Genomic DNA, 16,896 nt, shown 5'->3' with positions numbered 1-16,896 from the left:
ATAAACACAAGTAAGTACAAGCATCTGTACAAGAGTATACAGATAAAAGTGTACGTAGGTATATGCTGACATGCAGAGATGTATGTATGTAGAAGTTTGTGTACAGATATAAATGTAAGTATATGTGTGAGTACATGTAGTGCTAGAGGTGGTTTTTTTGGGGGAGGCTGTGTAATTTGCCTTCTGGTTTTTATAGTACTGGCAATTGAACCCAGAGACCTCACATTGAGCTGCATCACTGAAGCAGAGTGATTACTGATTCTCTGACCCTCCTTCTGTTTTCCCTTGGGCTCTGGTCATCAAGTTATCTTGTACCAATGAAAGACTGCTGCTGTTACTGAGTAACAGGCAGAATACAGATTTTGTAATCTCTGCTAATCTTATGTGAACTTCAAAATGGATGTTTCAAATCTTACAGCCAATCAATTAAGCTCAGCTTGTGTGCAAAACAGAGATTTCTTTCTTTCTAAGTTTAAATATTTATTGAGTGCCAGGTGTAAAGACACAGGAATGATAAAATATGGTCTTCTCTCACAGGAACCTCATAATCTTTGGCAAAACAGATACACACCACAGGAGGGCATATGCTAAATGTTGACTAAGAGTGTATTTTGATAATAAGTTGGTGTGTTTAGCCTGAAAAGGCCAAATGACAGGTGATGCATACCATGTTCTCCACGCGGAGCTCAAACGGCATCGGGTTGTACACCATCAGCTGGACTTCACACACATCTCCTTGAACCCACTGGAAATCTACAAAACATACAAATGAAAACTCATGATAGTAGGCTTCTGGGCAGTTTTCAGGGTTTCAGCTGACTCCAATGATAATGTATTTGCCCACCAAAGTAGTGGGCACTATAACTGCCTTGTGACAAATGATGCAGAGCTGGCTTGGTAATGGCCACTGTGACATATGAAGGATGTTCCTTGCTGTCTTCAGCAGACAACACTCCTGTCAGTGTTCCTGATGCAGCTTCACAACACTGAAATCCACCCAAGTGGCACTGCCTTTAGTTTGCAGCCATAAGACTGCAGCACTTCACTGACCTGAAGGCAGGACACAGGCAGAAGCCTCTGGGCTCACTTGAAAGGGGTACAGGAACTGAACTCCCTGCTCCCCTAAGACTGTAAGACAAGAAGTGACTTCTCTTGCCCCTACTCCCAAGTCAGCTGCCATGCAGAGGCAGAACTCTGAATTGACCTCCATCCTGCAGGTCCCAGTACATGTCTGCTGCAATCCCCTTTCTTGAGGGCAAATACCATAATTATGTGATGGTCTGTAATGAAAGCAAAGGACTTATGCAGATGTCATTAATGTTGCCTATAAGTTGGCTATTAGTGGCTACCAAACTTGGTCTGCATCAGGCCCTCTGACTTCTCACTGTGACCCAATACCTAGTGCCACTCGACCGTATGTATCCCTGTTCCCAAGGCCTCTCTGAACAGCAGCTAGGTGCTATAGGAACTCTCTCATTCCAACTTAGAACAACCCTCTGAGGTAGCCTCAGAATTCCCACTCAGTAGAAGGAACATCAGTTGGTTCTGCTTGTCCAGGCCACTTGGGATAGCTGCCGACTCAGCATAAAGCCTGGCAGTGCCACAAAATGACAAATGACTCTTTATCACCTCCTCAGAGTACAGCTCAGATCACAGTTATGCCAGTTACATACAGACACAAAGACCATAAATTACTCCACGGTACAGTGGTAAATGGTCTCAAGAATTCTAATTCTGAGTCCCCTGCTGTGATCATAACTTCCCCAGGAAAACACAAAGATTCAGCTACATAATCCAGAAATTTAAGTTAAATACATCTTTAAGTCTGCGGGCAGGTACTTACTGATCAGACTATTGCCAAAAAAATAATAATGCCACAAAATATAAATTAAATTTTACTACTAAGGGGCTGGGGATTTAGCTCAGTGGCATAAGCGCCTGCCTTGCAAGCAGGCAGTCGTGAGTTTGATTCCCCGGTACCAATAAAAAGGAAAAAGCAAAAAAAAAAAAAAAACTTACTACTAATATGCATTTTAGCTGAACCTTTTATTATATCTCAGAAAACAGCCTTACATAAACCCCTAAATTTAGCCTCAGCCCAAATGATCAGGTAATTTACTACAGTGAAAACCATGTTGTAAAGGAAAAAGCATCCCTAAGCATTGAATCATCAAACCTTGGGTAGAGACTGGGCTCTATCACTTGCCAGATGTCTGACCTAAGCCTTGTAATTTGTACCCATTCAACCTCAAGTTTCTTACCTGTAAATAGGGAAGATAAGGACATGTACAGTGTCAGCACTGAATTGCTATGGGAATCACTGGTTAATGTTTGATTCACCTTCTTCCACAGATACAGTATTGTTTATATAAAAAGAAACCTCAATTGCTTGAGATTGAAGAGAGAAAAATAACACATCAGGGACAACTTCAGGGACATGTGAACCAGGTAACTGATGGCACTAGCCCTGTGCTTAAAGGTCCCATATTTGCTCTATGCTTTGCTGCCATTTTCCCAAAATATTTTTTAAAAACAATTTAATAAAGTACCCCAGGCTTTCAATCTGCACTGAGCAGTACATTACCAAGTTTGAGAATTCTCACCTCTCTGGTGTCCTAAATCACCTCCAGAAGTTTTCATCTAAACAAAATGAGTGAAACTTTACATGAAACTTTTTTTAGAGGAGAAAGTATACAACCAACCCCAATGAGGCCCAAATAAACAGATGAGGATTCCAGAAAGGCCATCTGAGAAGAGTTTCATCAACTCTCTCTGACTGGTCCAGATCCAGCAAGGGAGGGCACAGCAGAAAACCAGAAAGCACTTGCCATCATCGGAGGGCCAGTAAGCAGAACCCCAGCGCTCTGCCTTCAGGCGATGAAATCATTTCCACAGGAGGCCAGGCAGCTATGAGATGCCAGGTCTTTATGGTTTTTATAACTCCCACAAAGTCACCTTTTATGAAATACATTTTAAACAAATCAGATTTATGAGCAACTGCCAGACAAAGGTAGCAAATCAAATACCCTTCTATGAGAGTTATGCATGTACACATGAATGAATACACCTGAAATTGTGTCCTGAGAATACAGAAAACCAGGCAGCAGAGCAAGAGAGGAACCCCAGGAAGCAGTCCTACCTATTTTCTTGTTCTTCTCCTCTCCTCGGTTGTGTGCGATGATGGGCGAGTAGATGAAGGGGCTCTTCGCTGACACATTCTGACCTAGCAAGCTTTTCATTTTATGAGGCCGGAGGCTGGCAGGAAGGCTCAGCAGCTTCACGTGCCTGTTGTTTCAAACAGAGCACAAATGTATCCCCAGACTTGTTAGCTGGTTCTCAGAATAAACACTCCCCAATACCATTTGTGAGAAAAACAGTGAACGATGGAAAACAAGTGACAAACTGAGGAAGGGGAAAGCACTCAAACTCAGCAGAACAAGGTGGTAGAACCTCTGTGGCTCAGATATATGGGCCCAAAGGTAACTTGGCATGAAAGGATCGGGCTGGAACTGTCTGCTCTGCCCACAAGCTACAAGCCTTGGGCGATAGCCTCCTCCAAGGCAAGGCTACTATCTGTACGATACTGATAGACGCAATACCTCCCACATGGAGCTAGGGTGAAAACCTGGTTAAATGCTCCTGCCACAGTGCCACTGCTCAGCAGAGGGTTGCTCTTTCTCTCTCCACTTCTTCCTGTTCCAATGGGCTTGCCGACTGTAAGTAGAAGTCCATACAAGCAGAAAGTAGCACTTAGAAAGACAAACAGCATCCCGTGCACATGAGTGGCTGCTTCTCCATCAGCACAGCCCATCCTGGTGTTCAAATCCAAGCAGCTGACGTCCACTGAAGACTCACTAATCCATGGAACCTGAGCATACTTGAGCATTGTTACAGTTTATATCTAGATGTTCCTCAAACCCTCATGTGCTCATAGGTGGGACTCTGGGGAGGTAAATGAATCATGGGCATATGATATTCATCAGTGGATTAGTCTGCTGATGAGCTTATAGCTGAATGTGATTTGGGGAGATAAAGCCTGGAGGTGGGTCACTGCAGGTGTCTCCCTCCCCTCTTAATCACTCTCTGCTTCCTGCTGCCATTCCATGAGCCATTTCTTCTCTGCCATGCTGCACTGTTTTGGAGCCAACAGATTATGGATTGAAACCTCTGCAATCTGTGAGCCCAAATAAACCTCTCCTCCTTTAATCTGCAGGTATCAGGTATTGTGTCTCAGTGATGAGAAAATAACTAAAACAAGAATTGTGCTACCCAATTAAGCACCACAACCACATTCTTGGTCTGAGTATTACTCAAGTATTACTATCATCTCCACACTGTCAGTGAGGAAAACAACATGAAAAGGATAAAGTATATTCACACTGCCTGAGATTCCATGGGTGGAAACTAATGAAGACATGCCTTTAACCCACAGCATTCTAAGAACTCCCTTTGAAGAGTTTGGCAAGATGTTAGCTAAGGTCTGGGACACTCTGAGGTCTGAGACTGGAAGAAAGGATAAAGTTGGGGTGGGGGGGACTGGAGGATCTGTGAGGGAGTTAGCTACTAACCATCATGCATGTTCCCTTACTTCCCCCTCCCAGCCTCTTTGCCTTAAAGTAAGGCAAGAAAATATGCAGCTCCAGTAAGTTGGGAGCAGACGCTGCAGGGTTATCTGACACAAAATACTTTAAATCTATGTACCAGCTCTCAGCTCTTTCTTGCCACCACATGGCAGTTCATGGAAGTCAGATGTTGAAAAAGTGGGGTATAAGATGGATAGAAGATGGGGCACCTGGATCACTGAGCAACCCCAGAAAGGCCAGCTGCTCTGGAAAATTGCCCAATTCACACCAAACTTGCATGAGTGAGCCTTTTTGGTTTTGAATCACTAAGATTTCAGTATTAACTTTTCTGTCTCAGTGCTGCCTCTCCTATACTAATAACAAAGGCAAAGAATTCAAGCAAAATTACCACCTCTCCCAGGTGGAAGGGATCTCAGACACCAAGCACAGAACATCCTAAACTATGCAAAGCATCTTACAACATTCAACAAAGAGACGCATGTTTCAGCTCTGGTACAGTTTTGGTCATATGTATAATCTCGTGCACCACCCATGATAATCGACACAGCCAAAAATGCTTAAAAACTGATACCTTTCTCACAAGAATTATACCTGACACACTTTCTCTGATTCCCTTCAAACCTGAAGAGGCCACCATGAGGACTAAGATAATGCATGTCAAGTGCCTAACCCAGCACCAGACAAACAATAGTTCAGTAAAGCCTTCCCTTCCTTTATACTGTACTTATTTGTGAACACAGAGAGCAGTCTTTGGTGCAAAGATCACAACACTAGATGCAATGAAAACATGAAGCTTTAGTGTCTGCTGCAAACATGTAACTGGACCCTAGACCTATCAGTGCCTGACCCTGAGTATATACTTGTATGTAAAAGTATTCAATTCCCTTGGAACTTGGAAGTGCCACCCAAAGCAAGATGTCACCTAAGGAGTTCCTCAGGAGTTCTCTCTGCTGGAAGAGAAAAGCCAGGTCTCTTGAAAGGTTTATTAAATATGGGAAAGAATTCTGAGGGCATGCTCAGCTAGAAAAGTGACCCAATAAACAGTTGTGGCATTCACTCACAGCTCAACATTTTGTATCAAATGTCATTTTATAGTGTGTGCCCTCTAGAGAAACAATTGTTCAAAGCACCTGACCTAAAGGAAACATAATTCATTTAGCATAAATTGTTGCAGAATTAATAATATGGTATTTGGCCTATGAAATGGCCACGAGTAAAGCACAATTCCAGGATAAAGCATCCAAGGCAGGATTATTTTTAAAGATTCCACTTGGAAACTCTTCATGTTTTAAAAATCCAACTTTACTCGGTATATTATGGCTAAATGGGATCATGCTAGGCAACAGTGGAATGCTAATTAGGAAAATGATAGAAAACAAACTAAGAGAAATGCCAGAAAAAAACAACCTTTTCCTGCGTGGTCTTTAACTCATCAGCTGTATTTACAAGGAAAATATATCTAGGAAAGTTTGGGTATCTCTGAACAGACAGGCAGTGATTAAAAGTGGCCTCATCTATCCCATGTTGGAGTTCTGTGGAGGTCACACTGCTCTGGGCCCTGGTGTGGTCTAAACCATGGGAAAGAAAACCACACCAACCAGGCTGTAAGGCCACACCTGCCCGTCGCACTGCTGAATCCACTACACATCTTTTACTCTCTTCAGCAGCTCAAGTAGAAGACATTCTTTTTTTAAATTTATTTTAAAGAGGTTAAAACTAAACATAACAAAACAGAATAAAGTAGATCAGAAGAAAACAATGCAAGTGACACAGATTTCAAAGCAAGATAATAGGAAATCTACCATGGCTACCATAATGTCTTTCGTTTTCTTCCAAATAGTTGTCCATATCTTCATGCACAATGAATTCATACAAAACAAAATAGTATTAAACTGATCAGAACAGAGTGATGAAGGCATTACAGGCCTTCAAGACCAGACAGTAGGGAAGTCCACAATGGCTGCAATAATGTCTCTTGTTCTTGTTCAAATTAACTATCCATACCTTCATGTATGTTGAAATTGAACAATACAAAACAGATTAAAACCATCGAGTGGAAGACATTCTTAAGAGAGCGGAGGGCAACTACACCAACTATGAGAGAAAATTCTGGACCATGGGAGGAAGGAGATAAAGCCATGGAGGTTGCATCCTAATTGGTATCCGATAAACTGCCCAGAAAATTGGGCCTCTATGCCTTTTTTTAAATAAATGCCTATGCAACTTCTTCAAACAGTTAATCTAATCTAAAAGTTTAAGTTTTAAATGCTCCCAAGCTACTCAAAGCTCACTTCAGCTGGAGAGTTTGATGTTTATCAATTGAAATGTCCTCAAAACTAGAGCTCTTTTCCAGAATGAAGAAGTTAGTTCATCAAAAAATAATCAATGACTTCCTACCACTCCTAAATTAAAGACTCATTAGTTAACTGGAAATGGCACCTAACTTCTATTCCAATTTCTTCTTTAATAATCCACAACATGATTACTTGGGGTCTGAAATTCTACCATGGGTTGCTGTATACACATTTGATTATCTTCATGGAAGACTGTAAGGAACAAAGTAAGACTGAGTCTAGTTTTAATTGGCCACCCTCAACTATAACTTCAGGGTACAGCACCCAGATGGGCCTGGCAGCCACCTGGGGGATAAGATCATTCTTGACCAGTACTGAACCCCAAAAAGTTAGCCTCAGCCAGTCCCATTTTGGGCTCTTGATACACATTTGATCAATTGAATTTTAGAGTAAAATTAAACAGGATGTATTTTGGCTGCTTTTCTCATTAACCAGCATCATAATAACTTGGAACCACTTTGAGGTGAATTTAGTCCATGCTCCCAGGCTTCAGAGGACAGGTGAGCCTTTTCCTGTAAGGTGTTAAAATGGTTTAATGTTAACAACCAAAGAGGCCTAAGAAAGACCTCGAAGGAAAAGAAAATGGATCCAACTGTCTCTTTTAAAACAAAGAAATCATAGGCTTGAGACATTACCTTGCATCCTAACAAATCTATACAGCAGGTACGATCACTGACTCACTAGTGCAGACATTTTCTAGCCAACTCATTCTGTGACCCAAGGAGCTTCAGTCCTCAAATACGCACGGCACTGAGCTCTCCCTATGTCTATTAGGTGACTTGGAAAGTCTCCCTCGAGGCTATTTTTGTTTTCTTTTCTTGTGATTTTTTTTTAACGATTACACTAATAGAGACCATATATTGGACTCAGACACTTGATTAATATATTCAAATAGTCCCTAATTTGTTTATAAGGAAACCTTGACCTAGACCACAGCTCCTGTACCAGCCTCCCTCCAGGTGAGCCGAGGAACATTGATTTGGGAAGAGGCAGAGAGTTCCCCCAAGGCATCCATCCTCGACCAGTCCCTATCCTTGATCAGTCCTTGACCTGACCCACTGTATAGAGTTGTTAGGACACAAGAACTCACTGAAGGGCTGTAGTATGCCAGGCACTGATGGGGCAAGAATGACATGGGTGTGCCGCTCTCACTGGACACCTTCCATCTCTTCTTGATATCTGAGAATATAGCCCTGAGTCCTCTGATGCATACCTCCTGCCAAGAAGTCACTTGTGGGAAGTCACATTGGAGAACAACCAACATACGAGCAATCCCCTGCCATTCCACATATTCTCACACTGTGGCTGCAAAAGCCAGATGACAGAGGTCCATACTGCTTCAACCTCCAAGGTAGTTGCACTGGCTCTAAGCCCTGGGTTTGCACTGGATGAGTGCTGGTACTGATAGGAACCTGCTGAGACTTTGCAAAGTGAGGGATGTACACTGCAGAGGATGTCACTCAACATACCTTGACATCTTCCTCACAAGAGGCTACAAGGAATTCCTTGCAAACCTCTTACCATGAAGAGGTTAAGTTTCCAAAGATGGCAATGGTCTACATCTGTTTATGAGGGAAACAGGGCCTTGTAGCCAGCCATATCCTTCTTGTTAACAGTGTCAGAATGTTTTTCCCTCCTCTAGCTATCACATAGGATCTTACAACTTTTGGTTACTAATAGAGCTCATTGCTATATTTCTCTATCCTGCCCTTATTTGTCCCTTGGTGGGTCACTGTAACAATTTTAATGCAATTTTGGGGCAAGTCCAGTTCATGCTAGACTAAGATCCTAAAAGCAAGCTTATTTGTCAAGCATAATAGGTCAAAAATTGTCCTCCTGTCCTTCCTGCCCCTACCAATTCAGTCCTGCAATCCTGGGGAAAGCAGGCCTGGTAGGGGCAGGCAGAGCGCAGCACAGGAGGAAGGACCACAGGGGCATAGGCCAGCCCACACATGGGCACTGACAAAGGTGACAAGCAGACAAACCAAATGCAGCCACACCCTAAGGATAAACACCAAGGACTGATATTCTCAATAGGTATGGATCACCTTGAGGAAGCCATAAAGAGTCACTAACCTCATCCCCTACAGGCAAAGACCCTGTTCTGTATTCATGCCTGCTTGCTACACAACTTGTTTTCTCTATTTGCTCCAGATTTAATCAATTTTATTTGAGCGATTATGCTCATAATCTTAGTGGTTAACTACAGTTCTGCCCCACCTCATGCCTGCCTCCCTTGCAAGTTCCCATTTTTCCCTACTTTGGACCTCATGGTTTTGCTCTATAAAAATCCCTGGAAAAAGGCAAGATCCTCAGCAACCCACTCAGGACCCCTTCTGTCTCTCTCTCAATAAATATATTCTGATCTTAAAAAAAAATTTAACCTGTTACCCTGTATAACCAAAATAAACAAGCAAAAAATTTTAAAAGTTTAAAAAAAGAAAAAAAAGTAGCAAAAATAGTAGGATAAACATGTTTGAAGCAAGGAAAAATATTTGGAGGAGAATTCATGACAAAATAACAAAATAAAGATATCATAATATATACTATAATAAAATATACTATAGACAACAACACATATATATCATAATGTATATTACAATAAAATAAAATACTTTTAAAAATGTTTATAAAGCACTTGTAAATGGTGCCTGGCACATTAAAAAAAAGAAAAAAGAAAAAAAATTAATTCAGAATAAAGCCACAACTCTAGACCTGTGCTGTTAGGATGATACAGCTGGCCTTCCAAGCCAGAAAGTCCACATGACCAAGGGAGATGACATGCAGCTCATAAAGTCAAGTTCCAGTGCCCCCAGGCAGTGCTCCTCCAGGGTGAGATACCACCCCAAGTGGGAAGCTCCTGCTCTGTGCAGTGTCCACTCCTATCCACAGTACAGAGGCCAGAGGTGGGGCTTTTCATTGTGGGCAAGGTGGTGAGTGATGTAGGTGGACATCATCCACTGGACTGATCCTGGCTGGCTCCCTCTCTAACCTCCATTGCCCTTCCACTATGCCCAATTATTTCTGGGCTTTGCTGTAGGGAACAGCATGCATATGGCTATGTCATTTGGGGTGTGACTTGGACATCAGTCCCCAACTCTGTGAGAAGCGATGAGAAGAAAGAAGACACTTGGAGATGCTCCTAAAAACGATGTATCATCTTTCCCAAAAAGTACATTCACTATTTTTTCAGACACCATGAGAAGAGGATGCCAGGTTTGGAGCTCCTTTCTACCATTCTGATGCCACATTGAGCCTGAAACTACAGCCCAAACTGCAGAGGACACAGCAAAGGGAGGGAAAGAAAACACAGCCAGAGTTATTTGAACCTTGGCTCTGGTCCTCCTTGATTCCTCCCTGGATTTTCAGGTGTGTGTGCTATAATCTCTTTTTGCTGATGTTAGTTTGGGTTGAATTTTCTATCAACTGTCATGCAAAGAATTCTAACGGGTAGATCTGCTCATACATTCAATACATATAACCATCTTGGGGCCAACAAAGTCAAGAGGTGTTCCAAGAGCTCTCAACAAGAGGAATCTAAAACATCAATGCAAACATATAATTAAGTTCCATAGTGCTAGCAAAAAATATGCAGCAGATACTGTTGGCTGGCTAAGCCAGCACCAATTCCTGACTCCTCTCTTGTCCACCTACATTATAGATTCTACAAGAGCTATATATATATTTTTTCAGCTCTTCTTATAACTGCAGGTGGCTATGAGACACTGGGTAGAAGCCCACTATGAATCTGTAAAGAACATTTTTGCTTTCTTAAACAAAAGATAGACATCTTTACACCTGTCCTTTCTTCCTTCCTCCTGCCTTGGATATAGAAGTGTTATCTGGAGCTGCCATAGCCAGCTGGTAATCACAAAGTAAAGACAAAATTGCCAAAAAGCTGTTTCCAGCTTCTTCATGACAAAAATAAATAAATAAATAAATAACTTCCTACTGGGTTCCTAATTGTATTAGGTTTCTTCTGTTTTGTGTTATTGTTATTTTGGGTTTTTTTTTTTTCCAGTGCTGGAGATTAAGTCCAGGGCCTTACACATGCTAAAAAAGCACTCTAGCACTGAGTTTTGTCCCCAGTGATTTTAAATTTTGTTTTGAGACAGGTCTTGCTAATTTACCCAGGTGGATTTGAAACTTACAATCCTCTTGCCCAGTCACCCAAATATCTGGGATTGCAGAGTGCGCCACTGCACCCAGATAGTTTTGTGTTCTTCATATTGAAATAGCTCCTAACTTATACAAACAGTGGAGTAATTGGTGTTGTACAAAAAGGTTTTATAAATGTTGTAATCCTTCAGCTAAATCTTGAAAGATAACTAAGTGTCATCAGACAGAGTAAGAGAACCAAAGGTGTTCCAAACAGAAGATGAAGCCTAAACAAATAAAGACTGTTGTACATTCTGCCCACTCTAAGTACTTCTGAAACCAGGAGCTTTGGGGACAACAGGACCAAGCAAAAAAGGAGCTCTAGAAAGAGAGTCCAGATGGAGTCCAGAAACAGAGTGGGCCACAAGGGATCATGCAACTCAGGTGAAGCAAACAAGCTGGATACTGTGCCGTGAGCCATGGGAAGCAGCACAGGAGGCAAGCAGCTCTGACTTTCCAAATCCTTAGACAAATTCCCTCTCACTGCCAGGGTCCCCCAGACTTAGGAAGATCCTGCTATAGACACTCCCGCAGGAAGGAAGTGAGCCTGCAGACTTACCAACAGCACTTGCCCAAATATTAACTAGCACACTTCACCTAACTGCTCTGTTTTCAAACAGATCAGGGATGCTATCCTAACATGACAGTATTTTTCAATCAGTACATGCTATCCTAACATGACAGTATTTTTCAATCAGTACAGTGTTTGAAAACACAAGTGCAAAAATGTCCATAGAATAGAACTAAGTCTTACCCAACACCATGTGCCAGTCCTATACACCAGACCTCTGCGTATCAGCTCAGCTACACAAAGCCGAACAACCCTCCTGTTTTACAGAAGAGGAAAATGAAGCTCAAAGAAGCTACAACTGTATCCAAGGTCACAAGCTAGTATAGCACAAACCCAGGACCCCAAGTCCAACTGCAGGCTTATCTCAGGGCTGCAGGAATAGGCACCTCCTCAGTGGTACCAAGGCCCTGCCAGAACCAGTCCTGCTGGCATCAGTGACAAGAGGCCTGGGTGCTTGGACACTGAGATACAGGATCAGAAACCCAGAATGTTCTATGTGGTTCAGGATGTTCTATTAAATAAGACTTTCTAAATTTAAAAATGATCCATCATGATACAGATTTTAAAATTATTAAGAAAGACTTTCTAATAATTTTATTTTTAAAAAATAAATCATGCCCTTAACCCCGTATCAAATACATTCCACTTTACGTCTTTCTCATACTAAAGCCCCAAAAGGGGTAGTACTTTACTTTCCAGCTCCTGTCAGGGACACAGAGGCACAGCACCCTTCCTCATACCCACACCTGCCACAGTACTGTGAGGCCTTCCTGAGACACTGCAAGCAGCAGCAGAGCACCCACTGGCCATGGCCTCACCCTCTGGAGCTGCGCCTGGCCACTGTCTGATGAACGGCCTCATGGATTCCCTTCAGAACACCAACTTATGATCTAAGCGTAGCTTCCAGGATCCTCTGTGCACAAAGACCTTTCCTGCTTCCACCACTTAAGGACACATGGTTCTCAATGGCAACACAAACATGCATCAAGGGAGTCCAAGCACAAAGAAAACTAGCATTTATTACACACCACAGCAGACTGTTACATGTTACCTCACTGAATTCTCATAACCTCACATGATGGGATTTTGCTCTTAGCAGGGGCAGGCGGGGATCAAAGCCAACCCAAACCATGAAAGATTAATGACTCAGTGGTGTCAGGCAGCTGGCTTGCAAGTGGAGCTCCTGATCCACTGCTCCTGCTGCACTACAAGACCAAATGGACCTGAGGGGCAGAACTACACTAGAACCAGGTCCAGGAGGTTGGATGCATCCTAGGCTGCATAGAACCTAGGTTACAGTACTTTTACTCAACAGTAAGGTCCTAAATTTCAAAGATTTCTTTCTAGGTTCCAAACAAACCTTCCAGAAATTTAGAAATCACCTAATGAGATTAATTCATAAACTCTGTTTAAGGACCCACTCTGTGCATGTCACAGTCTCAAACCTTACAATGTTTTAAGAGAGACAGAGACACAAGAAACAATAACAGGACCTACAGCTGCTATAAGAGGTAAGAGTAGGCACTGTGGGGATGCTGAGGTGGCAGCAAGATAGGGTGCCTGGTGCCTTCCAGAAAAATAGCAGAGTGGTGAGGATTAGAGAAACAGCCTTCAAGATTTGATGCCCAAACACTGGAAGACAGCAACATGAGAAAGAGAACAAGGAGGGAAGTGGATCCCTGCAACACTGCAAGGATCTGAACTGAGAATCAAAGCCTGTGGGGACAAAGAAAAGAGAAACTTTAATGAAGGAGGAAGAAGCAGACAACACTGTGCCCTTGAACCTTGAATCATCAGTGGGAGGGACAGTTTCAACCTGCAGATGCATGGTAACTGCTAGGGATCCCAGAAGCCTCCACAGAGAAGCGTTCGAGCGGAAGGATGTGGTGGATGCAGCAGATTGCTGTGACTGGAGGGCTGTCCTAGACAGACATCCTGCAAAACAGGACAGCTCGTCAGGAGCCATGTTGGAGAGCAGCAACCTGCAGTCAGGACCCTGAGCAGCTGCCAGCTCCATCCACCCTAGTGGCTCCCAACTGAGTTCTAGACTGCTGCAGGTTGGGCAAATCTGGTCCAGCCTAGCAGCCAGAAGCCAGCTTGAACTTCAGTGGAAACAGTGGGTGCAGAATTCTTGGGATTATTACCTACCCCACCATGTAGCTGCTGCTGGCATGCTAGAATTGATCAGTGCAGATCTAGGCTCTGCCCACATTGTCTACCAGTAGCAACAGAGACACACTTCAAAGTGGACATTTTTCTTTTCTTATTTTCTTTATAACTTTTTTCTTTTTTGTTTTTTTTTTCTTTTGGTTTGTGTTTGTCTTTGTTTTCTGTTTTTTTCCTCATAATTTGTTCTTCCTTTAACATGAGTATGAACATAGTTTCAAGCTTTTTTGTTGTTTAGTGTTTTATTTCTTCCTTCTCTCTTTCCTGTCTTCTGCATCAGTTTCCCCAAGTTTTCAAGATCCTCCTAGGTCCTCCATCCTAGCTTCTAATTTCTTTCTTTTCTTCTATTTCTCTGTTTTTCCCCTAACTCCTTTTAAATTGCTTCCACTCAGAGTAAAACTGCAATATTGATGGTTTATTTACTGTATACAATTTTCTGATTAGTTTTAGATTTTTGTCATAAACCAGAAATCTAGATCATATGCTTAAAGGTGGCAAAATTAATAGTTATTTTGTTTGTCATTTTCTAGATTGCATTTGATGCTGTTGTTATTGCTGATTATACCATTTTAACCAAAGTGACATAATTGTTCTAACCAATTGTTTTTCTTGGTATACAAAGCTCAGATTGCTAAGAGTCATAAAAGATACTACAGTCCAGTGCTAAAGAAACAGGGCTGGGCTAAGCAGGTGACAACTTATCATCCTCAATAAATTGAAAAGGTGGGATCATGAAATAGACTCAAAACCCAAAGGCAATTACATCTGGAAGATACCTCTGAGAACTAGTCATTGCCTAATGGTTCTAAATACTAGCAAAAAAAAGTACTTAATATAAGCAATTTATAAGCATCAATACAGTAAGTAAGTTTTTAAAAGTACAAAATTAAAAGACACTTAAATAAGATGCAATCCTTGACTTCCAGATCACCAAAGGTAAACCCAGGGATCAATGAGGTGGGGCAATCTGGAAACCACCCACCTGTACCCTCTGAAGAGGTAACAATAAAGCAAATAAACAAGGCTCTAGAAAAAAAATCTAATCAGAAATAATTTCTTAGATAACTACAGAGACGGATGAAAGACATGTGTATTGACTACAGAAAAGATATAGAATTTTGAAAATTAGAGGAACTCAGGAAAATGATGGTAATAATGAATGCCTAACATAGGAAAGAAATGGGATATATAAAACAGATTCAAACTGATACCCAAGAGACTAAAAATTCCACTGATAGTATATGCAGCAGAATGAGCTAGTATGAGGACAGAATCTCAGATATAGAAGACAGGACTGCAGTTAACAATCATGAATAGAAAGATTTCTTTAAAATACCAAGGGACCATGAGAAATCAATCCAGTAGCTACTAGATAATGCAAAGAACAGTAACATTAGATTGACTGGAGTCAATGAAAAAGCAAGAGCACAGATGACATTAAAAAAAAAAAACTGTTCGTAAACATCACAGCAGAAAACTTTTCAACCAGAAAAAAAGAATTTAACATGAAGGTAAGTGAGGCATTTAGAACTTTAATTAACCATGATTAAAAATCTATACCAAGGTATATAATAGTCAAGATTACAAAAATTACACAAAAGAACGGAGTATGAAAAGCAATCAGAGAACGGAAACAAATCATCTATAAAGGAAAGCCCATCAAAACCACAACAAACTTCTAAACACAAACCCTTAAGTCAAGAAAAGCTTGAACTAAAATATTTCAAGCCCTAAAAGAAAACAACCTCTAATCCAAACTCATACCCTATGAAAGTATATTTCAAAATTCAAGCCAAGGCGGCCTAAGAGAGACAAAGAAGGTCACTGCATTCTTGAAAGGGAACAATCCAAGACAAAGAGATAATGTGCATAAACAAATACCAGAGCACCCAAGTATAAGAAACAAATATTAACAGATCTGAAAAATCAAATAGTCAATACAATTGTAATAGGGAACCTGAATACTCCACTGTCACAAATAAACAGATCAAGTAAAGAAAAACTTAACAATGAAATACTAGAAACAAACCAAACTTTTGAACAAATAGACACAGTAAATGTCTATAAAGTGTTCCACCCTACAACATCAGAATATAGAATACCCCACAACATCCTCAGCTGCACTCAGGACAGTCTCCAAAATAGACAACATATTAGTTCACAGAACATGCTTAAGTAGATGCACAGGAATTGAAATTATCCCATGCATATTATCAGACCACGGTGCAATGAAATTGGAAATCAGCAGCAAAGAAACCGCAAGAACTTCATAAACATGTGGAAATTAAATAACACCCACTTGAACAAAGATGAAGTTAAAAAAGAAATTAGATAGCTTCTACGATTAAATGATAATACCAGTACAACATACTAGAACTTATGAAACACATGAAAGTGGTCCTACAAGAGAAATTTACAGCAGTGAATAGTCATATGAGGAAAGCAGAGTGAGCCCAAATAAACAACTTAATGTTGAAGGCAGGGTGTCTCAAACCAGGGTGAGAAATCCAAGGGAGGGAGAGTGTACCAGTTCACAACATGGGGAGGGTGGGCAACGAGCAGGCAGGAGAGGAGCTGCCCCATTCCTATGTCTATGTTGTGGGGCTCAGAGAGCAGAGCCAACTGAATGCTCAGGAGCACAAAGGAAAGAGGCCAGACTGGTCCACCACAATCCCAGGGTAAGGATGAAAACACAGAACCACCAGGTTCTGCCATCTGACAGGCACAGACTACAGCAGGTATGGAAGGCAGGCATCTGAGATACCTACACTCTGAGGACTGCTATGAGCCAGACACACAGTCAACCAGAATGGGTCTTGTGAAAATGTCTTCATGTGACCAGACAGGGGATAGCCCCGGAGGAGGCAAGCCTTGCCTCCAGACAGCAGTAGGTCGAACTCACTTGACGATGGGCAGCTTTGTGAAGGGTACTGGAGGCAGTGTGAGCCCATCCGGGAGGGTGAGGAGCTCCATGGTGCCAGGACACTTGGATGTGTAATTCTCCAGACTCTGAGTCACATCTTTCTTTTCTGAGAACAAAAACAAAACACAGGTTCATTAGACA

At 41.7% G+C, this 16,896-nt stretch overlaps 1 protein-coding gene across 6 annotated transcripts in view; it reads right to left on the bottom strand.

Annotated features, from left to right (window-relative positions):
- Positions 1-16,896, bottom strand: part of Trappc9 (trafficking protein particle complex subunit 9) — a 703,342-nt gene that overhangs the window by 531,190 nt on the left and 155,256 nt on the right. For all 6 annotated transcript variants that reach the window (XM_063231022.1, XM_063231023.1, XM_063231024.1 and 3 more), the window contains 3 exons: positions 16,735-16,861; positions 3,140-3,285; positions 668-753 (listed from right to left, as the gene is read on the bottom strand). In XM_063231022.1, the coding sequence (XP_063087092.1) occupies positions 668-753; positions 3,140-3,285; positions 16,735-16,861 (359 nt within the window). The remainder of the gene's footprint in view (positions 1-667; positions 754-3,139; positions 3,286-16,734; positions 16,862-16,896) is intronic.

The sequence above is a fragment of the Cavia porcellus genome, unplaced genomic scaffold, assembly GCF_034190915.1.
Source record: "Cavia porcellus strain 051 isolate PalLab524CR breed Dunkin Hartley unplaced genomic scaffold, mCavPor4.1 scaffold_19, whole genome shotgun sequence".
Classification (NCBI taxonomy): domain Eukaryota; kingdom Metazoa; phylum Chordata; class Mammalia; order Rodentia; family Caviidae; genus Cavia; species Cavia porcellus.
The sequence above is the reverse complement of the archived record's forward strand: the minus strand, read 5'-3'. Positions and strand labels throughout refer to the sequence as shown.